At 49.9% G+C, this 22869-nt stretch overlaps 1 protein-coding gene across 1 annotated transcript in view; it reads left to right on the forward strand.

Moving 5' to 3' along the window:
• Positions 1-22869, forward strand: part of FBXO41 (F-box protein 41) — a 74506-nt gene that overhangs the window by 18025 nt on the left and 33612 nt on the right. Inside the window, exons 2-7 of the mRNA XM_060247201.1 lie at positions 9021-9231; positions 12873-12952; positions 14082-14434; positions 16345-16586; positions 19150-19265; positions 21528-21680. Coding sequence (XP_060103184.1) covers positions 9021-9231; positions 12873-12952; positions 14082-14434; positions 16345-16586; positions 19150-19265; positions 21528-21680 — 1155 coding nt within the window. The remainder of the gene's footprint in view (positions 1-9020; positions 9232-12872; positions 12953-14081; positions 14435-16344; positions 16587-19149; positions 19266-21527; positions 21681-22869) is intronic.

The raw sequence follows: 22869 nt of genomic DNA on the forward strand, positions 1-22869 counted from the left end.
TTCCTTGTTTATATTAATTGCCCACTTTATCATTTGAGATTTTACCACTTCTTCCTCCGTAGACCATTTCAGTAACAGTTTATATACTCTGGAGATCAATTTTACGTCCTCACCAAACAGCATTTTCCCCATTTCTGTTTGTTCTTGTCTTATTCCTTCATTCCTAATATCCTGCTTCAGCAGACTTTTGATTTGTAACCATTGAAACCAATTAAATTTATAATCCAATTCTTCCACTGGTTTTAATTCTGCTTTGCCTCCTTGTATTCTTAACAATTGTTTATATGGTAACCATTTCTCTTCCTCAATCTCCAAAAATAACTTTATTACTTCCCTTGGCACAATCCACAACAGTTTCCTCTCATCTTCAACCAAGTTTTCAGCAAACTACTTCTTACGTGATGATGTGAGAAAAAAACCATCCATTTTACTTTTCCCATAGTGCAAATATGCATGACAACCAAAAACCTTTCCATGGCCTTCTAATGTTAATAATTTTCTGTTTAATAACACTATCCAATCCTTAATCCATACCTGAGAACCATCTGAATGAGGCCTCTGGTTAGGCTTCCCAATCCCCAGGTCCCAGAGGGGGATCCCCCGGTTTTACAGGCTTCCCCCCTCCCCCAGCCAGCTGGCCGGTGCGAGAGGCCCCGCCCCCAGAGCCATCATGCACCTCTATGAACGATTCCCATAGGGAATGATGGGGAATTGATCCGCGGGTATCGGGGGCTCTGGGGGGGGCTGTTTTTTGAGATAGAGGCACCAAATTTTCAGTATAGCATCTAGTGCCTCTCCCCAAAATACCTCCCAAGTTTCAAAAAGATTGGACCAGGGGGTCCAATTCTATGAGCTCCTATCCTTCATTATTTCCTATGGAAGGAAGGCATTTAAAATTTTGTGCAGTCCCTTTAAATGTGATGGCCAGAACTCCCTTTGGAGTTCAATTATGCTTGTCACACCCTTGCTCTCGGCTCCGCCCCCAATGTCTCCTGGCTCCACCCCCAAAGACTCCTGGCTCCACCCCCAAAGTTCCCAGATATTTCTTAAATTGGACTTGGCAACCCTACCTCTGGTGCAATGGATGCTGTAATGTTTCTCGACTGTAAATAACTGCCAGGCGCAGCTCCAGTTCCAAAGAGAAACAGGGACTTCTGCTCCTTCAACCTTGTGTACTGACCAAAAGGCTTCTGGTCTCAGGCTGCAGCGTTTGTTCCCCAAAGGTGTTAGGTAAGAGAGCTTTCCAAAGGAAGGGTTGTTCAGTCCAGAGCTCAGGGTTCCAGTAGCCAGGCTAGGTAGAGTTACCGGTCCAAAGTCAGGTTCCCAGAATCAAGCAAGGCTGAGTCACTACGAAGAGTCTCAGAGGGGCTCACAATCTCCTTTCCCTTCCTCCCCCACAACAGACACCCTGTGAGGTGGGTGGGGCTGGAGGGGGCTCTCACAGCAGCTGCCCATTCAAGGACAACCTCAGAGTGTGGCTTAAGGAGGGCGAAGCCAGGGGAAGGGAGGAACCCTGGCAGGATACAATGCCACAGAGTTCACCCCACAAAGCAGCCATTTCCCCCGTGGGAACTGATCTCTCTCATCAGGAGATCAGTTGTACTTCTGAGACAGTTGCAGGTCCCACCTGGAGGTGAGCAACCCTAGTAGCTGGATGGCTTTCCTGTGCCCGTGCAGGAGACATGTGAGGACACATAGTTTTCATCAGTGAGGTGGTGGAGTTCTAGATTCTGATTCCTTGCTTGACGTCCCAGCCCCATGCTGTTGGACACTCGGTGAGGGAAAGTGCAGTCAGGTCACAGATGACTTGGAATCATAGAACCACAGAGTGGGAAAGGGCCATAGAGGCCATCTAGTCCAACCCCCTGCTCAGTGCAGGATCAGCCTAGAGTATCCCTGAAAAGTGTTTCTCCAGCTGCTGCTTAAAGACGGCCAGCAAGGGGGGAGCTCATCACCTCACCACCTAGGAGAGCCAGTTTGGTGTAGTGGTTAAGTGTGAGGACTCTTATCTGGGAGAACCAGGTTGGATTCCCCACTCCTCCACTTGCAGCTGCCGGAAAGGCCTTGGGTCAGCCGTAGCTATCGCAGGAGTTGTCCTTGAAAGGGCAGCTTCTGTAAGAACTCTCTCAGCCCCACCCACCTCACAGGGTGTCTGTTGTGGGGGGAGAAGATATAGGAGGTTGTGAGCCGCTCTGAGACTGATTCAGAGAGAAGGACAGGGTATCAATCTACAGTCTTCTTCTTCTTGGAGAGCCAGTTTGGTGCAGTGATTAAGTGTGCGGACTGCTGGAATGGCCTTGGATTAGCAGATCTGTCAGAGCTGTCCTTGAAAGGGCAGCTTCTGTCAGAGCTCTCTCAGCCCCACCCACCTCACATGGTGTCTGTTGTGGGGAGGGGGGGGAAGATGATTGTAAGAAAGCCAGTTTGGTGTAGTGGTTAAGTGTGCGGACTCTTAACTGGGAGAAGCGGGTTTGATTCCCCACTCCTTCACTTGCGGCTGTTGGAATGGCCTTGGGTCAGCCATAGCTCTTGCAGAGTTGTCCTTGAAAGGGCAGAGCTCTCTCAGCCCCACCTATTTCACAAGGTGTCTGTTGTGGGGGGAGAAGATATAGGAGATTGTAAGCCGCTCTGAGTCTCTGATTCAGAGAGAAAGGCAGGGTATAAATCTACAGTCGTCTTCTTCATCTTCCCTTGGTAGCTAATTCCACTGTTGAAGAACTCTTACTGTAAAAAGGGTTTTCCTAATATCCAGCCAGTATCGTTCTGCCTGTAATTTAAACCCATTCTTGTGAGTCCTCTCTTTTGCTGCCAACAGGAACAGAAAGCCAGTTTGGTGTAGTAGTTGAGGGTATGGACTCCTATCTGGAAGAGCCAGGTTTGATTCTCCACTCCTCCACATGCATCTGCTGATGTGACCTTGGGTCAGTCACAAGTTCTCACAGAGCAGCTTCCTCTCAATGCTCAGAGCTCTCTCAGCCCCACCTGCCTCGCAGGGTGTCTGTTGTGGGGAGAGGAAGGAAAAGGAGATTGTGAGCCGCTCTGAGACTCCTTTTGGGTAGTGAAGGGCGGGGTGTAAATCTGATCTCCTTCAATCAGAATCTAAACCAGGGGTGGCCAAACTGTGGCTCGGGAGCCACATGTGGCTCTTTCACACATATTATGCGGCTCCCAGAGGTCAAGGAGGAACTTAATGCATATTTAATCTCAAGTTTTCCCTATGCTGGTTTTATGGGGACTGTTATTCCCAGCTTTTGTTCTTTAAAAAGTCTCTTTCTAACAGGGTCATGTTATGTAGTGCATACATATGTATTTTATCTTTCTGTGCAAAGAAAGTATTAAGAGTTTTCCTAAAGACATGTGTGTAGTATTTGTTCATGTCTTGCGGCTCTCAAATGACTGATGTGTATTCTGCACGGCTCTTAGGTTAAGCAAGTTTGGCCGCCCCTGATCTAAACGGTACTGGGGCTTAATTTCAGCCCTAACTGGGTGTTATTGATTGGGCTGCTTGGAGATGAAGATTTCTTGGCCAAAGGGAATGTGTGCAAAGGGACAGGGTGGATGGAAAGAAATGAAAGAGAGGGACCGTTCACCCCAGAATGCATTGGGGTTCTTTTGGTCTTTGCTCAACAGGCTGGAACGCAGGGATGCTGTGCAAACCCGCCTTTAACTGCAAAGGCTTCCTTGGCTGTCTTTGTTGCCTCTCAGAGCGGCATGACATTTCCTCCCTGCGCCCTGGTTTCTTGCTGACCCGTCCGCAATCCCACAATGCATCTGACCTACATTCTGTGCCTTAGATATCATGACCTTTTCCGAGTCCCCTCGAAGGCTCAGCAAGCGCGTGGAGTCCCTGGGCTGCCGGGTGTGAATGACTTTCAAGGAGACGGGTGGAGAAGGAGGGAAGGAAGGTGAATGGGAGGCGGTTTCATGTCCCAGAAGGGAAAGGAGGACGTGAGATTGTTGAATTCCTCCTTTGCAGAACTCCGATCGATTGCTTTGCAAGTTGCCCAGTTTGAAACAGAGCACTCCCTTCGCTGCCTTCTCCCAGTGAAACTATTCTGAGTTGATGGATATAAAGCGAGGGGAGGCCTCATTTTCGGCAGGAGCTCACAGGAGCAGAGCTATGGAACCTCTAAATTTTATTGCGCTCTTTCTTTCTTACCACCCCGCCCCCCCCCCCCAAAATACTTGCTTCTGGGCTCCATAGTTCAGGATAAGAAGTTTTATTAAATTTAACAAGGGAAATTAGGGAATCGGTGGAAGGATCAGGGATAGGATACAGAAAATAAATGACAGTTATTACTACATCGAGAAAAGCAAAAGTATAATTCATTATACCTGCAAGTACTCAAAATTAATGCATAGACATTACCTTCAAAGTCTACAAATATTTTATGATCTTTTGATATGACTGTTATGATCTTTTGATATGACTTTTTGGGCAAACTTATTGAGAGGGCAGTGGCGTTGCAGCTACAGAGCTTCCTGGAGGACGCTTCTGTCCTTGACTCCTGCCAGTCTGGCTTCCGCCCGGGCCATGGGACGGAGACAGTGCTGGTCGCCCTGGTGGATGACCTTCAGCGGCATCTGGATCAAGGTGGCTCAGCGGTGCTGATGTTGTTAGACCTATCGGCAGCGTTCGATATGGTCGACCATCGGCTGCTGGCTTGCCACCTTGCCGACGCGGGGATTCAGGGGCTGGTCTTGCAATGGCTTTCCTCTTTCCTTGACGGTCGGGGACAAAGGGTGGCGATTGGGGACGAACTGTCCCGGAGACACACGCTTGATCGCGGAGTGCCTCAAGGGGCGGTACTTTCCCCGATGTTATTTAACATCTATATGCGCCCCCTTGCCCAGATTGCCCGAAGGTATGGGCTGGGCTGTCATCAGTATGCTGATGACACCCAGCTCTATCTACTTATGGACGGCCGGCCTGCCTGCGCCCCAGAAAATCTGGACCGGGCGTTACAGGCAGTGGCTAGGTGGCTTAGGCTGAGCGGGCTGAAGCTGAATCCGGCGAAGACAGAGGTCCTTTGCTTGGGTCGTTGTGGCCCGGGAAGGGAAATCCCCCTGCCAGCTTTTGACGGTGCGCCGTTGATAGCGGCGCACAGGGTCAAAAGCCTGGGGGTACTATTGGAGCCTTAATTGACAATGGAGGCTCAGATAGCAGCCACTGCCAAGTCCGCATTCTTTCATCTTAGGCGGGCGAGGCAATTGGCCCCTTTCCTGGAACACGACGACCTAGCAACGGTGATTCATGCCACGGTCACCTCGAGGTTGGACTACTGTAATGCCCTCTACATGGGGCTACCCTTGTGCCGGACCCGGAAATTGCATTTAGTGCAGAATGCCGCTGCCCGGCTGCTATTAGGGCTCCCAAGATGGGAGCACATTCGGTCGGGGCTTCGGGATCTGCACTGGCTGCCAATAACATTCCGAGTCCGGTACAAGGTGTTGGTCATTACCTTTAAAGCCCTATATGGCCTAGGACCTGCCTACCTTAGGGACCGTCTCTCCCCACACATTCCCCAGAGAGTACTACGATCGGGTTCACAAAACCTGTTAGTAATCCCCGGGCCAAAGGAGGCCCGTCTGAAATCCACCAGGGATCGGGCCTTCTCGGTAACGGCGCCTTACTGGTGGAACCAGCTGCCGGAAGAGGTGAGGGCCCTGCGGGACCTAGGGCAGTTCCGCAGGGCCTGTAAGACAGCCCTCTTCCGGCAGGCCTACAACAACTAACTGACACTGAGAAATTTTTAGATGGAACTAAAATGCATTTAATAGACCGTTGGTTTTTATGTTTTTTATGTCTTATTAATTTATTGTTTTAATCTTCTTATGTAACTGTTTTTTAAGCTAAATTTATGTAAGTTTATTATGTTGTAAGCTGCCCTGAGCCACTTCGGTGGGAAGGGCGGGATATAAGTCAAAATATAAATAAATAAATAAATTCCCCCTGTTTTACCAAGTATTTAGTGGCTATCAAAGATTTCAGGTTTTCACGGCTGGTAACATCATTAGGGTTTGTAGAATCTTTCGGGCTCAAGTGCCATGCTCTACTGGAGAAAGTTTTTCTTCCAGATGTTTCGTTCTCGGCTACAGAAAACGCCACTGAGGATGTTCTTCGTAGCCGAGAACGAAACGTCTGGAAGAAAAACTTTCTCCAGTAGAACACGGCACTTGAGCCCGAAAGATTCTACAAACCCTAATATTTAGTGGCTCCTTGGTTCAAACCCCCTGTGAGAATTTTGCGGAACTCTTAAGAATTGAAAAATTTTCTAGTATTTTTTCTCCCCAAAATTGGGAAAAGAACCAAAACATGTAAAGCAAATGCCACTGTGATGAAGTCTGACAGGAGTAAGGTTTCATTATGACAATTCAAGAAGCATTTTCAGGTAGATGCTGAGCTGATATAATTTAGTACCCCTTCCTGTGATGTCAGGGGTTTGTGACACAGGCAAAGGAGTTCTGCACATGAGTTGTGCCAATGAGCTCCAGCACCTCTTTTCCTACCAATTTGGTGTAGTTTGGTGTCGTGGTGAAGTGTGCGGACTCTTATCTGGGAGAACCAGGTTTGATTCCCCACTCCTCCACCTACGGCTGCTGGAACGGTCTTGAGTTAGCCATCACTCAAGGAGTTGTCCTTGAAAGGGCAGCTTCTGTGAGAACTCTCTCAGCCCCACCCACCTCCCAGGGTGTATGTTGTGGAAGGAGAAGATATAGGAGATTGCAAGCCGCTCTGAGTCTCTGATTCAGAGAGAAGGGCGGGGTATAAATCTGCAGTCTTCTTCTACTAAATAATAAGAAGAAGATAAGAAGATATTGGATTTATATCCCGCCCTCCACTCCAAAGAGTCTCAGAGCAGCTCACAATCTCCTTTACCTTCCTCCCCACAACAGGAACCCTGTGAGGTAGATGAAGATATTGGATTTATATCCCGCCCTCCACTCCGAAGAGTCTCAGAGCGGCTCACAATCTCCTTTACCTTCCCCCCCCCCCACAACAGACACCCTGTGAGGTAGATGTAAGATATTGGATTTATATCCAACCCTCCACTCCAAAGAGTCTCAGAGCGGCTCACAATCTCCTTTACCTCCCCCCCCCACAACAGACACCCTGTGAGGTAGATGTAAGATATTGGATTTATATTCCGCCCTCCACTCCGAAGAGTCTCAGAGCGGCTCACAATCTCCTTTATCTTCCTCCCCCGCAACAGACACCCTGTGAGGTGGGTGGGGCTGGAGAGAGCTCCCACAGCAGCTGCCCTTTCAAGGACAACCTCTGCCAGAGGTGTGGCTGACCCAAGGCCATACTAGCAGGTGCAAGTGGAGGAGTGGGGAATCAAACCCGGTTCTCCCAGATAAGAGTCCGCACACTTAAACCCTACACCAAACTGGCTCTGAACAAGGGTCCCCCACCTTTTTGAGCCTGTGTGTGGGGGGGGCAACCCTTTGGAATTCGAACTCAGGTTGGTGGGCACGGGTGCAAAATGACTGCCGCAGAAGGCAGAGCCCAGAATGAAAAGTCAAAGCGTGCTGTCATGCACATCGACTTTTTTGGCGGACTCTGCCTTTTGAAACGATCGTGTTACGATTTTAAAATGTTGTCTTCCACATCCCCAGCTCATGTTCAGTCGCACAGTGAAGATCCTTGTGCTGCAGGGACAGTTTCTGCAGAGGCAAAAAAAAAAAAAATCTGCACAGCCAATCAAATATCCAGTGGCCAATCAAAAAGCCTGCCAGGCAAAAGTCTCACTGGTCTGCAAGTCCCCTGATCCCAAGACATTTAGGGCCTCGGTGCTGAGAACCGGCATTCAGAATTGGGCCCAGAAACAAAAGGGTAACCGGTACAGCACTTTCAGGTGAGGGGTGACATGATAGAGGCTTATAAGATGATGCATGGGATACAGAAGGCAGAGAAAGAAGGCCTTTTCTCCCTTTCTCACAATACAAGAACTCGTGGGCACTCCATGAAATTGCTGAGCAGTCGGGTTAGAAAGGATAAAAGGAAGTCCTTCTTCACCCAAAGGGTGATTGACATGTGGAATTCCCTGCCACAGGAGGTGGTGGCGGCTGCAAGCATAGCCGGCTTCAAGAGGGGATTGGATCAACATCTGGAGCAGAGGTCCATCAGTGGCTATTAGCCACAGCGTATTGTTGGAACTCTGTCTGGGGCAAGTGATGTTCTGTATTCTTGGTGCTTGGTGGGAGGGGGCAACAGTGGGAGGGCTTCTAGTGTCCTGACGACACTTGGATTATTTCGGCCACTGTGTGACACTGAGTTTTGGACTGGATGGGCCACTGGCCTGATCCAACATGGCTTCTCTGATGTTCTTATGTGACACAGAGTGTTGGACTGGATGGGCCACTGGCCTGATCCAACAGGGCTTCTCTAATGTTCTTATGTGACACAGAGTGTTGGACTGGATGGGCCACTGGCCTGATCCAACAGGGCTTCTCTGATGTTCTTATGTGACACAGAGTGTTGGACTGGATGGGCCGTTGGCCTGATCCAACATGGCTTCTCTGATGTTCTTATGTGACACAGAGTGTTGGACTGGAGGGGCCATTGGCCTGATCCAACAGGGCTTCTCTGATGTTCTTATGTGACACAGAGTGTTGGACTGGATGGGCCATTGGCCTGATCCAACATGGCTTCTCTGATGTTCTTATGTGACACAGAGTGTTGCACTGGATGGGCCATTGGCCTGATCCAACATGGCTTCTCTGATGTTCTTATATGACACAGAGTGTTGGACTGGATGGGCCATTGGCCTGATCCTACATGGCTTCTCTTATGTTCTTAGGTTCCTAAAATGTTATTTATGTATTTTATAGCATCCATGTTTTAGTTGTGATCAGGGTTTTTTTGTAGAAAAAGCCCAGCAGGAACTCATTTGCATATTAGGCCATGCCCCTTGACACCGCAGCTGCATTTCGGTGCATTCCTGCTCCAAAAAAGTGCTGCCTGTAGCTCTCCCCAGAAAGGTGACCGCTTGCCTTGCTCTTGTCTCCTCATGCAGGGAGGTGATCCAGATTGACCAGTTCCTGAAGGAGACGGCGGCCCGCGAAGCCAATGCCAAAGTGCGCCTCCAGCAGTTCATCGAAGAGCTCCTTGACCGGGCTGACCGGGCCGAGAAACAGCTGCAGATTATCAGCAGTAGCTGCGGGACCACCCCCAATTGCAGCTTGGGACGGTGCAGCGTGCCCGGATCCAAGAGCGGCGGCCGACCGGTATTTAAAGATGCCATTCTCTTCCAATGGGAAGTTCTCGGTGCAAGGGGAGGGTCTTCCTTGAAGGACACGGAGTGTAGCCAATTAGGACTGCCAAGGCCCCAGACCGGGCAGGGGTTGTCCCACCTGGGAGATTCCCAACCTGCCAGCCCACATTTGGTTGTCAAGGGGAACCTCCCCTGACATCGCCGGTGCAGTGATGTCATCCGCAAGTGACGTCATCGCACCAGTGACGTCACGCACTGGCCGCTCTAGGCATTTCCGGGAAAACTCGAGGTACCATAGAGTTTTTACCTCCCCAAATGCTAGAGCGTCCGGGAAAAAACCATAGAGTTTTCCCAGAAACGCCTAGAGTGGCCGGTCGGTGCGTGAAAACAGTCCCTGCAGGGGGACTTGGCAACTCTATAGCCAATAAGCCAAGCCTCTTCTGATTCCCTCCCTCAAGATGTGTCTTAAGCAGATCACAAGAACGTCAAAAGGATCTGTCACAGGAGTGCAGTATTCCTGTCATGATCCTGGGCCTAGTGAGGCCTACAGGCTCCAGAGAAGCCTGTCTAGGGGGTACTAAAGGGAGCCTACATTTCCCAGAATCCCCTCTGTCCCTCTGATTGGGTGGCAAGATTTTGGAGGGAAAACTGGGCCAGGGAGGAGAGCATAAAAAGGACCAAGCCCAGACAGGGTGTGTTCTAGGGTTGCCAAGTCCAATTCAAGAAATATCTGGGGACTTTGGGGGTGGAGCTAGGAGATTTTGGGGGTGGAGCCAGGAGACATTAGGGGTGGAGCCAACATCAAGGCTGTGACAAGCATAATTGAACTCCAAAGGGAGTTCTGGCCATCACATTGAAAGGGACGGCACACCTTTTCAATGCCTTCCTTCCAAAGGAAATAGTGAAGGATAGGGGCACCTTCTTTTGGGGCTCATAGAATTGGACCCCCTGGTCCAATATTTTTGAAACTTGGGGGGTATTTTGGGAAGAAGCACTGGATGCTATACGGAAAATTTGGTGCTTCTACCTCAAACGACAGCCCCCCCAGAACCCCAGATACCCGCGGATCAATTCTCCATGATTTTCTATGGGAATAAATTTCCCTAGGGAATAACAGAGTCCCCAGCAGACATTTCCCTCCCCCCCCCCCGCCGCTTTCTGATGACCCTGAAGCGGGGGGAGGGCCTCCAAACCGGGAATCCCCTGCCCCCACTTGGGGATTGGCAACCCTAGTGTGTTCTTTCCTGGAGAGGCTGCAGGCAGAGAGGTTCTCTGTCTAGAGAGGCTGCAGACAGAGAAGGAGAGCTCTCTGGAACAGCCAGTAGGATAAGATCCCTCACCCAAGGGAGGTGGTGAGTTTTAGTATTAGAGCAGGGACTGTACAGCTAAATGCGTCAGGGCTTTTATTTGCACCAGCCTTTACTGTTTTCATATTTACTGTAGCACTAAATCTTTATCCCCCACTTCTTGTTTGTAGAGCACTAATAATAAACCTTTTGTTGTTGTAATACCGCCTGGGTTCTCACGTCTCCTTGGCCACAGATAAGAGGTATTTCTTAATAGGAAGACAAGGGTGGTTGGGTGCTCTGGGCCCTCCCATGCAGACCCTTGCCAGAGTGAGGCAGCCAGTAGAAGGCCCTGCTAGGCCCCTGTAGGGTTGCCAAGTCCAAGAAATATCTGGGGACTTTGGGGGCAGAGCCAGGAGCAAGGGTGTGACAAACATAACTGAACTCCAAGGGAGTTCTGGCCATAGCATTTAAAGGGACCGCACACCTTTTAAATGCCTTCCTTCCATTGGAAATAATAAAGGATAGGGGCACCTTCTTTTGGGGCTCATCAAATTGGAGCCCCGGTTCCAATCTTTCTGAAACTTGGAGGGCATTTTGGGGAGAGGCACTGGATGCTATGCTCCAAATTTGGTGCCTCTGTCTCAAAAAACAGCTCCCCCCAGAGCCCCAGATACCCGTGGATCAATTCTTCATTATTTCCTATGCAAATAAGTCTCCATAGGGAATAACAGAGTTCCCAGTAGCCATTTCCTTCCCCTCCCACCACTTTCTGATGACCCTGAAGTAGGGGGGAGGGCCTCCAAACCGGGGGATCCCCTGGGGATTGGCAACCCTAGGCCCCTGCTATGTGGCAACTCCAGCCAGAGGTTCCCAGGAGACCCTCCCAAGCAGGGCACAAGCGCAGCTGTACCCCCACCACTGTATGCCCCCAGGAACTATGCAAAGATATACTGATCTAGTCTCCCCAGGACTGTTGCCTAACTTGTCATAAGCAGTACTGAGCCGGATAGATAGATGCTCTCATGCAAGGTTAGGCAGCATTATAAATATAACTGAGTCTGCCCATAAATATCGACTTTCCAGCTGGTCCCCGGGCGGTTAAGGGGAGGGGAGCCATACGGCGATGTCACGTCGAAGCAGTTGTGTAGATAACTGCATCTATAACTCCCTTGTCTGTGTAACTCCATTGATTGGAAGGCAGAGACCTGAGGCTGCTGTTGCGAGATGAGTCACTGCTGCAAGCCTTCCACAGAAGCTTTCGTTTCCTTTTCCAAAATATAAAACTGAACGTCTTTTTTTCCCCTTTCCTGATAGCCTAGACCACACGTGCCTCTTTCACACCTATTGCGCGGCTCCCGAAGCCCCCGCTGCCCCGTTGGCCAGCTAGGAGATGACGTTGGTCTCTTTCAGTCACTTCTTCAAACCAAGTCAGCTGGCAGCTTGGAGAAGGCATTTACTGTTACTTGCTTTCTTTCCACTTCTCCCTCCCTCCCTCCCTTCTCCCCACTCTGTTTGCCTGCCTTCCTTGCAGCTCTCAGACATCTGATGTTCATGTCTTGCAACTCTCAGCCAGATGGCATTTGTCTCTTTAAATCACTTACCCAAGCCAAGTCAGCTGGTGGCTTGGAGAATGCATTTTAAGTTGCTTTCTTTCCACCTCTCCCGGTCTCATCTATTTTCCTTCCTTCCTTCCTTCCTCCCTCCCTCCCTCCCTCCCTCCCTCCCTCCCTTCCTTCCTTCCTTCCTTCCTTCCTTCCTTCCTTCCTTCCTTCCTTCCTTCCTTCCTTCCTTCCTTCCTTCCTTCCTTCCTCCCTCCCTCCTTCCCTCCCTGCCTCCCTCTCTCCCTGCCTCCCTCTCTCCCTCCCTCCCTCCCTCCCTTCCTTCCTTCCTTCCTTCCTTCCTTCCTTCCTTCCTTCCTTCCTTCCTTCCTTCCTTCCTTCCTCCCTCCCTCCCTCCCTCCCTCCCTCCCTCCCTTCCTTCCTTCCTTCCTTCCTTCCTTCCTTCCTTCCTTCCTTCCTTCCACAAATACCTCCCCCTAAATTCACAGGATCTCCATTGTTGTCAGATGGCCATCTAGCCTCTGTTCCAAAACCTCCAAGGAAGGAGAGCCCACCACCTCCCGAGGAGGAAGCCTGTTCCACTGAGGAACCGCTCTAACAGTCAGGAAGTCCTTCCTAACGTTGAGCCGGAAACTCGTTTAATTTAATTTCAACCCATTGGTTCTGGTCCGACCTTCTGGGGCCACAGAAAAGAATTCCACTCCATCCTCCATAGGACAGCCCTTCAAGTATTTGAAGATGGTGATCATACCACCTGTCAAATGCAGGCTAAAGATTTTCGGTTTCCGCTCTCTTTGTCTCAACAGCGGGACAGGCATTCCGTCCCAGGGGCCACTGCTCACAGCTCCTACGCCGTTTCCAACCAGAGATCATCTTCCAGCACCGGGTGAGAGATCTCCTTATGAGCTGGCCTGTTTTTGCATCCCTACCGCCTTCTTGTTTCTTCCTTGTTAAATTTCAGGAGTGTGGCTGCAATTTAGGCTGCGCAAGCCATCCTAGAAGGAAAGAGAAGCAGCAGGGGTTCACGGGAACGCATAATTTTATTTTGCTGGGGGTTGGGAAGTATTGTCAGGTCATAGCTGACTTATGGGGACCCCAAAGGCTCACTTTCTCTTTGTAGTAACTTGCTTTCAAGGGGCAGATCCTGGTCGGGGCTCAATCTAGCTGCCCTCCTTCTGTCTCCTTCTGAGAGCCAGTTTGGTGTAGTGGTTGAGTGCATGGGCTCATATCAGGGAGAACCCGAGTTTGATTCCCCATTCCTCTGCTTGCAGCTGCTGGAATGGCCTTGGGTCAGCCATAGCTCTCGCAGAGTTGTCCTTGAAAGGGCACCTTCTGTCAGAGCTCTCTCAGCCCCACCCACCTCACAGGGTATCTGTTGTGGAGGGAGAAGATATGGGAGATTGTGAGCCGCTCTGAGTCTCTGATTGGGCGAGAAGGGAAGGGTATAAATCTGCAGTCCTTCTTCTTCTAGAGCCCTCTCAGCCTCACCCACCTCACAGGGTATCTGTTGTGGAGGGAGAAGATATGGGAGATTGTGAGCCGCTCTGAGTCTCTGATTCGGAGAGAAGGGCAGGGTATAAATCTGCAGTCTTCTTCTTCTTCTAGAGTCCTCTCAGCCTTACCCAGGGTATCTGTTGTGGAGGGAGAAGATATAGGAGATTGTAAGCCGCTCTGAGTCTCTGATTCAGAAAGAAGGGCGGGGTATAAATCTGCAGTCTTCTTCTTCTTCTAGAGCCCTCTCAGCCTCACCCACCTCACAGGGTATCTGTTGTGGAGGGAGAAGATATGGGAGATGGTGAGCCGCTCTGAGTCTCTGATTCGGAGAGAAGGGCGGGGTATAAATCTGCAGTCTTCTTCTTCTAGAGCCCTCTCAGCCTCACCCACCTCACAGGGTATCTGTTGTGGAGGGAGAAGATATGGGAGATTGTAAGCCGCTTTGAGTCTCTGATTCGGAGAGGGCAGGGTATAAATCTGCGGTCTTCTTCTTCTTCTACTCCTCCTTCCTCTGCCCACAGGGCCTCCAGCCGTGCCAAAGCCGTTTCCCAAAGCTCAGGTTGCTACGACAGCGACAGCCCTGAACTCTACCAGGGGGACGAGAATGCCGAGGGCAACCCTTATCAAAACCGAGGCTCCGACAGCGGGTTCGACAAGCTGGGCAGCCGCAACGTGGGTCTGCGCAGACAGGCGATCCAGAACTGGCACCACAGGCCGTACCGCAACAGCACAGAGGGGGAGGAAGGAGACATCTCGGACGTGGGCTCCAGGACCACCGAGTCAGAGGCCGAGGTGTGGGAGACCGAGCCCAGGGTCCCGCCTGAGATGCAGCCGGTGAATTTGGCCCGGCCTGGCAATAGCTCCAAGTTACCAGGTGAGTCTTTTCCATGGGAATGGGATGGGAATGCTTGAAGGACATGTTGGGAAGCCATGTTGGATCGGGCCAGTGGCCCATCTAGTCCAACACTCTGTGTCACCCAGTGGCCAAAACCCAGGTCCCATCAGGAGGTCCACCAGCAGAGCCAGAACTTCAGAAGCCCTCCCACTGTTGTCCTCCAAGCACCAAGAATGCAGAACATCCCTGCCCCAGAAAGAGTATTCCAGCTATACCATGTGACTAATAGCTACTCATGGACCTCTGCTCTTAGCTATGCCCCCCCAAAGCCAAGAATACAGAGCATCACTGCCCCGGACATAAGAATATAAAAGAAGTCATGTTCTGAAGCCAGAACTTCAGAAGCCCTCCCACTGTTGTCCTCCAAGCACCAAGAATGCAGAACATCCCTGCCCCAGAAAGAATGTTCCAGCTATACCTTGTGGCTAATAGCTACTCATGGACCTCTGCTCTTAGGAACATGAGACACCATGTAGGAACAGGCCAGTGGCACATCCAGTTCAACTCCTTGTGTCACACAGTGGCCAAAACCCAGGTGCCATCAGGAGGTCTACCAGAAAGGCCAGCCATCCCACTGCTGGCCCCTGAGTGCCAAAAAGACAGAGCATCATTGGTCCAGACAGTGTTCCCTCTATCCCTTGTTGTTAATAGAAACTAAGAACATAGGAGAAGCCATGTTGGATCAAGCCAGTGGCCCATCCAGTCCAACACTCTGTGTCACACAATGGCCAAAACCCAGGGGCCATCAAGAGGTCCACCAGCGAGGCCAAAACTCCAGAAGCCCTTCCACTTTTGCCCCCCAAGAATCACTGCCCCAGATATAAGAGAAGCCATGTTGGATCAGGCCAATGGCCCATGCAGTCCAACACTCTGTGTCACACAGTGGCCAAAACCCAGGGGGCAACAGCGAGGCCAAAACTCCAGACGCCCTCCCACTCTTGCCCCCCAATCAGATCATCACTTGTCTGCTACTAGTGCAAGTGGCAGTGGGAAGCCAACATGGATTCTCTTATGTTCTTACGACTTCCTACCATGCCAGTCATCCCACCAACCCTGCCCATCACTTCCAGGTCCTTCTCTGGGGCAAGGGTTGATGTTCAGCAGGGCAGGGCAGAAGCAAGACTGCAGAGAATAAACAAAAGTCCAGTTCAAAAGTCAGAGTAGGCTTACCAAAGTCCAGTCTAGGGGTTCCAGAAAAGCCATTTGTCAGGTCCAGTCCAAGGTTGCAGATGTCCAATAGCGGCCAGGCTGATGGCTCAGTAGCAAAGTGTACTTGTTGTGTCCACAACCTGCTGCTTCTCCCTGCCATGTCTTAACGAGCTAAACTCTCAGCCAATTCCTTGGCAGTCATCCTGAAACGACTCACTCATCTCTTCCACTGACAGCTGATGGGCCATGAGTTTAGCACTTCTCCTCCTCTCTTGTAGCTCTAAGCATCTGACAGTGTCAGCACTGCAAGGGTGTGGGTGATCTAGGTGGGCTGGGAGTGGCTTCTGAAGACTTATTTCCAGCTTCAGAGCCAGTTTCAGCTATAGGCTGTGACTCCTGATCAGCTGGTAGCCTGATCTCTTGTTCTCCTTCTGGCTCAGTGCAGCTGGATGTTCAATTACTGGCTGAGAGCTGGCTGCAGGCAGTTCTTAGCCTGATGAATCCATGCTGTCACTGAGCACAGACACTGCCCTTCCCTGCCTCCTTTGGTTTTCTTTTAATTCCCCTCCCCCAAATGATTCAATGCTAACCTTCTGGCAGACAAGTTCTGTGTTGGGGCAATTTGGGGGGAACGGGGGTCAGGAGAGGCATCTGAGGCTTCCAAAGGCATCTGTTTTTAGCCTGAGAAAAGGTGGACAGTTATGATTGGCCATCTCTTCTTGCCTACTCCTTTTTCACAGCCCGGTCTGACGGGGGAGGCGGGAAGGCCATCCGGCCAGAGAGAGGCAGCCCAGCTCGATCCAACGAGGTCATCCGCCCCGAGATCCTCAAAATGCGAGCCGCCCTCTTCTGCATCTTCACATACCTCGACACGAAGACTCTGCTCAGGGCCGCGGAGGTTTGCAAGGACTGGAAATTTGTGGCCCGGCACCCTGCCGTCTGGACCCGAGTGCTGCTGGAGAACGCTAGGGTGTCCTCGAAGGTACGAACTTGTGAAGCTGCCTTGTATTGAATCACACCTCGGGCCCATCAAGGTCAGTATTGTCTACTCAGACCGGCAGCTGCTCTCCAGGGTCTCAAGTTGAAGTCTTTCACATCGCCTGCTACCAAATGTTGTCCTGGACATGCCAGGGACCGAACCGGGAACCTTCGGCATGCCGAGCGGATGCTCTGCCACAGAGCCACAGCCCTGCCCAAACAGGGACATGCAAAGAAGGGGATTTGACCAGCAATGACTTTTCCCAGCCAGAGTCACCTTTATTGTAAAGTTGGGCAAAAGAAGTGATGGGCATAGAATTGTGAGGCAGTGGCAGCCGAAGGGAGGGTTGCAGGGGGGCAATCTAAAAAAAAAATCATCATGTACTGACTTGGAAATATACAGGAAGTGACACAGGGTAAAACCATAGAGTTTCTGGTGATTCCTAGGCCTACCCTTTGTCACTTCCTGTGCGGGCTTCTGGCAAGTACATAAGGCTGCTTTGATTCCTTAATTTTTCTCCTGCCCCTGCTCTGAAGCATGGAGTGGGAGTTGGGGGTCACCTTTTCCCACTGGGGGCTTAGCTACGCTAAAGAAGACCACAACTCAGTGGGAGAGCTTCAGGAAGTCTCCATTTCAACCTCCGGTTTCTCCGGTTGAAAGGACCGCTGAGAGAAGCTGAGGTAATCGAGCTACCATGGAGAGTGGTTTTCAGTCAGATGAGGCAGGCCTGAGCCAGTGAAAAAAAACATAGCTAAAATTGCATCCATACATCCGTATCTATATATAATCTGTATCTATCTATATATATACCTGTCTTAGCGTGCTCTAAAAAAAGTTCGTTTCCCAAGCAATAGCAGAATGCCGAAAAGAGCACCGCACCAATACAAATTCAGGGACAAGAAAGGCTGGTGCAGTGGGAAATGAGATTTCATTTCGCTCGAAGAGCCCTACACTTTTCTCACGCAGCTTTGTTTCACACTGTGGGGATGCTCTTAAGGAAAGGAAAGGTCCCCTGTGCAAGTACCAGTCGTTTCCGACTCTGGGTGACGTTGCTTTCACAACGTTTTCACAGCAGACTTTTGACGGGGTGGTTTGCCATTGCCTTCCCCAGTCTTTTACGCTTTCCCCCAGCAAGCTGGGTACTCCTTTGACTGACCTTGGAAGGATGTAAGGCTGAGTCAACCTTGGCCGGCTACCTGAATCCAGCTTCCGCTGGAATCGAACTCAGGTCATGAGCAAAGAGTTCAGACCACAGTACTGCAGTACTGCTGCTTTACCACTCTGCGCCACGGGGCCACTGGATGCTCTTCAACTGGGTGCTAAACGTGTACAGATCTTTGGGTGAAATGAAATTTGTTTTTATTTGTTTGTTTGTTTATGTTATTTGGGGTCAGTCTTTGTATTTGTGGTATTTGCGGTTATGTTATTTGTGGTCAGTTATCTGTGGTCACTTGGACTCAAGTGGGTTACACAGAGCGAGTCAATACAATAATCAGATGGGGCATTCAGTAAACAATGCAATGGGAAAAGGATTGTAGAACCAACCAGAAGTCTAAAAACTGAAGTGAAGCATAGCACTGAAGTGAAGTGTTAGCATGACCCCATAAACTATTCTAGCTAACTGGATGGCTTTGGATTGTGGTATGCCATCTGCTTCATTTAGATCAGGGAGAAAGACACCATGTTGTTCCTCCTGGTGCATGCAAGGAAGAAGAAGGAAGTTTCCTGAGTTACATTCTACTGGTTAATGCATGTGATGGAGAAAGTAGAGAAAGAGGTACTTTTCTCCCTTTCTCACAATACAAGAACTCGTGGGCATTCGATGAAATTGCTGAGCAGACAGGTTAAAACGGATAAAAGGAAGTACTTCTTCACCGAAAGGGGGATTAACATGTGGAATTCACTGCCACAGGAGGTGGTGGCGGCCACAAGCATGGCCACCTTCAAGAGGGGTTTAGATAAAAATATGGAGCAGAGGTCCATCAGTGGCTATTAGCCACAGTGTGTGTGTGTGTATATATATATATATATATAAACATTTTTGGCCACTGTGTGACACAGAGTGTTGGACTGGATGGGCCATTGGCCTGGTCCAGCATGGCTTCTCTTATGTTGTTATGGTTAGAGAGTGTGAGTGAAAGCAGAACCAGACAGGAAGGAAACTGATATGAACCTAGCTAGCTGTCTTTCTCTACGATGTTTGTAGTCGAAGGACTGAGCAAAAGACATCGTCAGTCTGTTGTTCTAACACTGATGCTCCAAGAGATCCTACCCCTCTTGCTCTGTGCCTGGTAGCTATCGCCATTCCTGCACCCGCCGAACTGATCTAAAGAAACTTTGAAGCCATTTGATCTGATGGCCTTTGCTGCATCTTGTGGCAGTGAGTTCCAAAAGTGCAATAGGTTCCGTTCAGGCATGGCCTTCCTTCAGTTGGCCCCACACCTGCTGGTGACATTTCAGCAGGTGCCTTCTAGCACAAAGAAACCGATCCCACGTTCAGAGGCTCTGGTCCCCACAGGAAGGCCTTCCGTGGCTGAGAGCTGCTCTTTCTTTGCCCTTCCCACAGTTCCTGGTAATGCTGTCGCAATGGTGCACCCAGACGCACTCTCTCACCCTCCAGAACCTCAAGCCCCGCCAGAGGGGGAAGAAGGAGACGCGGGAGGACTATATGAAAAGCACACGGTGAGTGAAAGGGAGAGAAGGGGAAAAAACCCCTCCGTGCTGAAACTGGAAGAGGGGTGGCTTCTGGGTCCACAACAACTTTTACATCTGGCCCATGGAGTCTATGAGCCACTTTAGGGAGCTCTACGAGTACAGATACATTTGCTCCAATGGGGCCATTTCATGTATGAGTGCCAACCTTTCGTTCATGGGCAGCCCAGCTGTGGCGCGGGAGCCACACGTGGCTCTTTCACACATGTGGCGTTGCGCTCAAAGCCCTCACCGCCCTGTTGGCCAGCTCGCAGTAGGCACTGGTTTCTTTCATTCACTTCTGCGAGCTAAGCCAGCCGGCAGTTTGGAGAAGAGATTTACAACATATATGAACATATGGAGCTGCCTTCTACTGAATCAGACCCTGGGTCCATCAAAGTCAGTATTGTCTTCTCAGACTGGCAGCGGCTCTCCAGGATCTCAAGCTGAGGTTTTTCACACCTATTTGCCTGGACCCTTTTTTGGAGATGCCAGGGATTGAACCTGGGACCTTCTGCTTCCCAAGCAGATGCTCTACCACTGAGCCACCGTCCCTCCCCAATTTAAAGTTGAAGTTGCTTTCTTTCTGCCTCTCCCTCCCTGTGCCCTCCTTCTATCGGTTTGCCTCCCTTCCTTGTGGCGCCCAAACATCTGACGTTCACGCCTTGCAGCTCTCAAACATCTGACATTTCTTCTGTGCGGCTCTTACGTTAAGCAAGCTTGGCCTCCCCAATGTATGAAGGGTTTACGTGAGCATATTGAGTTGTCGTATAAGAAGAAGAAGAAGAAGGTATTGGATTTATATCCTGCCCTCCACTCTCAGAGTCTCAGAGCGGCTCACAATCTCCTTTACCTTCCTCCCCCCCACAACAGACACCCTGTGAGGTAGATGAAGATATTGGATTTATATCCCGCCCTCCACTCCGAAGAGTCTCAGAGCGGCTCACAATCTCCTTTACCTCCCCCCTCCACAACAGACACCCTGTGAGGTGGGTGGGGCTGGAGAGGACTCTCACAGCAGCTGCCCTTTCAAGGACAACCTCTGCCAGAGCTATGGCTAACACAAGGCCATTCCAGCAGCTGCAAGTGGAGGAGTGGGGAATCCAACCCGGTTCTCCCAGATTAGAGAGCTCTGGCTGACCCAAGGCCATTCCAGCAGCTGCAAGTGGAGGAGTGGGGGAATCAAACTCGGTTCTCCAAGATAAGAGTTCACACATTTAACCACTACACCAAACTGCCTCTCCAGTATGCTGTGGGAACAAATTCTATTCCATTTTTGGATACAGTGGCATATAGGACAACAGCAAATTAGCAGTTAAACCATATCCTAAGGCTACTGACAAGAACTCCTATTTCTGTTTTTCTTCTTTTCACCCCTTGCATTTACGTAAAACATTTACGTTATGGGCAATTTATAAGGCTGCGTAAAAATAGCACTGACTGGGGCCATTATAAAGAAGAACACAGCAGATTAGCAGTTGACTTTTCTAATCGGGTGAACAAAGCAGGAGTCAAGTGGCACCTTTAAGACCAACCCATTTTTCTTTAGAACGGAAGCTTTCGCGTGCTCTTAAGCACGCTTCGTCAGACGAGGAATCCAGCACAGGGAGCAAAGCCATACAGAGCTGAGCAGAGCCATACAGAGCTGGTAGGCAGTGGCCCAGAACGCAACATGGTACAGATTTAAGAACCAATGACAGTGAAGTCAAATGATCTAGTAGGCAGTGGTTGAGAATGTAAAAGGGTACAATGACAGAATAGTCACAAGAACAAATGGAGCAAACCTTTGATCTGAGTAGCATGAGCACGTGAAAGCAACAAAAGAGCAGTATGCAGTAAAATTAACAAATTCAGCAAACCTTTGATCCAAGTAGCATGAGCATGCGAAAGCAACAAAAGAGCAGTATGCAGTAAAATTAACAAACTGAGCCTGCGAAAGCAACAAAACAGTAGTATGTCAAAATGTGAGATTGTCTGTCAATGACAATGGGAGATGGGTTCACTATATAATTATAATCGAGGTTACCCTGGAGAAGTTATAACTGCTGCAAGATGCAGAGCTGATTCTGTCAGTAGCCCAGATCTGTTTACCCATATAGTAAAATTAGGTGGGGTTTAGAATATACCGGAATGTCTCATAAAATCTGCAACATCATTAGGAAGCACTGGCGTGTGCTGAACGAAATTCCAGGTTGTGAACATCCAACATAGATGCGTTGTGGTTGTATGATGCTGTCCGGTTCTTCTCCCCAGGGGCTGCCTAGAAGCCGGCCTGGAATCCTTGTTAAAGGCCACCGGGAGCAACCTCTTGATCCTCCGGATTTCTCACTGCCCCAACATCTTGACGGATCGCTCTCTCTGGCTCGCTAGCTGCTACTGCCGGGCACTTCAAGCCGTCACCTACCGGTAAGTAGGTGGATTGGGGCTCTGGCCAAGGGAGAAGGTGGACGTTCAGAACGAAACCCGGAGTCGTGTCGGCAAACCCGGGCCGAAGCAGTGGGAGGCATTCGAGCAAGGATTTTCAGGCAGCAATCTATCGTTGTTTCTGTGTGGACTGGTTTAGACGCACATGGGGAGATCCAGATTTCCAGGGCTTTTTTTTTTTAGCAGGACTGCACAAGAACGCTGTCAGCTGTGTGTATTGAAAAAAATATTTTCAACCAGTGTGCTCATTGGGAAAGACATCCGGTGAAACGAGTCTTCCGCCTGCAGTGCTGAAGACTTGCGACTGAAGTTCTGCTTCATCTACCTTCCCAAAATGGAATAGAATACAATCCGAGAGAGGTCACGAGAACGGATAACACAACAAAAAATACAAGCTAGAGACCAATTTACTCTTTACTTGCGCGAGAAGCCTCATACTGAGCTGTAGCCGATGTGAAATTGCTTCTGGAGACGCTCTGCATCCTCTTTTTTTAAAAAAATTATGTAAGAATCTATATAGTTGAATCAATATCGGTCCCAGGTCTGATGAAGACTGGAAAGAAACAAGTACTTAATCGATTGGTTTGTCTCCACACTACTTTGGGACTTGAATGTACAGGTTTTGGACATTTGGACCGGTTTCTATATATTTCTTCGTAAATTGGTCACTAGCTTGTATTTCTTGTTGTGTCATCTAACTTCCCGACATTTGGGGTTTGGTCCCGCCTCCTGTGGCAGCCATTTTCTGGTTGTAGAAGAAGAGGAAGATATTGGATTTATATCCCGCCCTCCACTCCGAAGAGTCTCAGAGCGGCTCACAATCTCCTTTACCTCCCCCCCCCACAACAGACACGCTGTGAGGTAGATGAAGATATTGGATTTATATCCCGCCCTCCACTCCAAAGAGTCTCAGAGCGGCTCACGATCTCCTTTCCCTTCCTCCCCCACAACAGACACCCTGTGAGGTAGATGAAGATATTGGATTTATATCCCGCCCTCCACTCCGAAGAGTCTCAGAGCGGCTCACAATCTCCTTTCCCTTCCTCCCCCACAACAGACACCCTGTGAGGTAGATGAAGGTATTGGATTTATATCCCGCGCTCCACTCCGAAGAGTCTCAGAGCGACTCACAATCTCCTTTACCTTCCTCCCCCCCACAACAGACATCCTG

This window comes from Heteronotia binoei, chromosome 9 (assembly GCF_032191835.1).
Source record: "Heteronotia binoei isolate CCM8104 ecotype False Entrance Well chromosome 9, APGP_CSIRO_Hbin_v1, whole genome shotgun sequence".
NCBI lineage: Eukaryota > Metazoa > Chordata > Lepidosauria > Squamata > Gekkonidae > Heteronotia > Heteronotia binoei.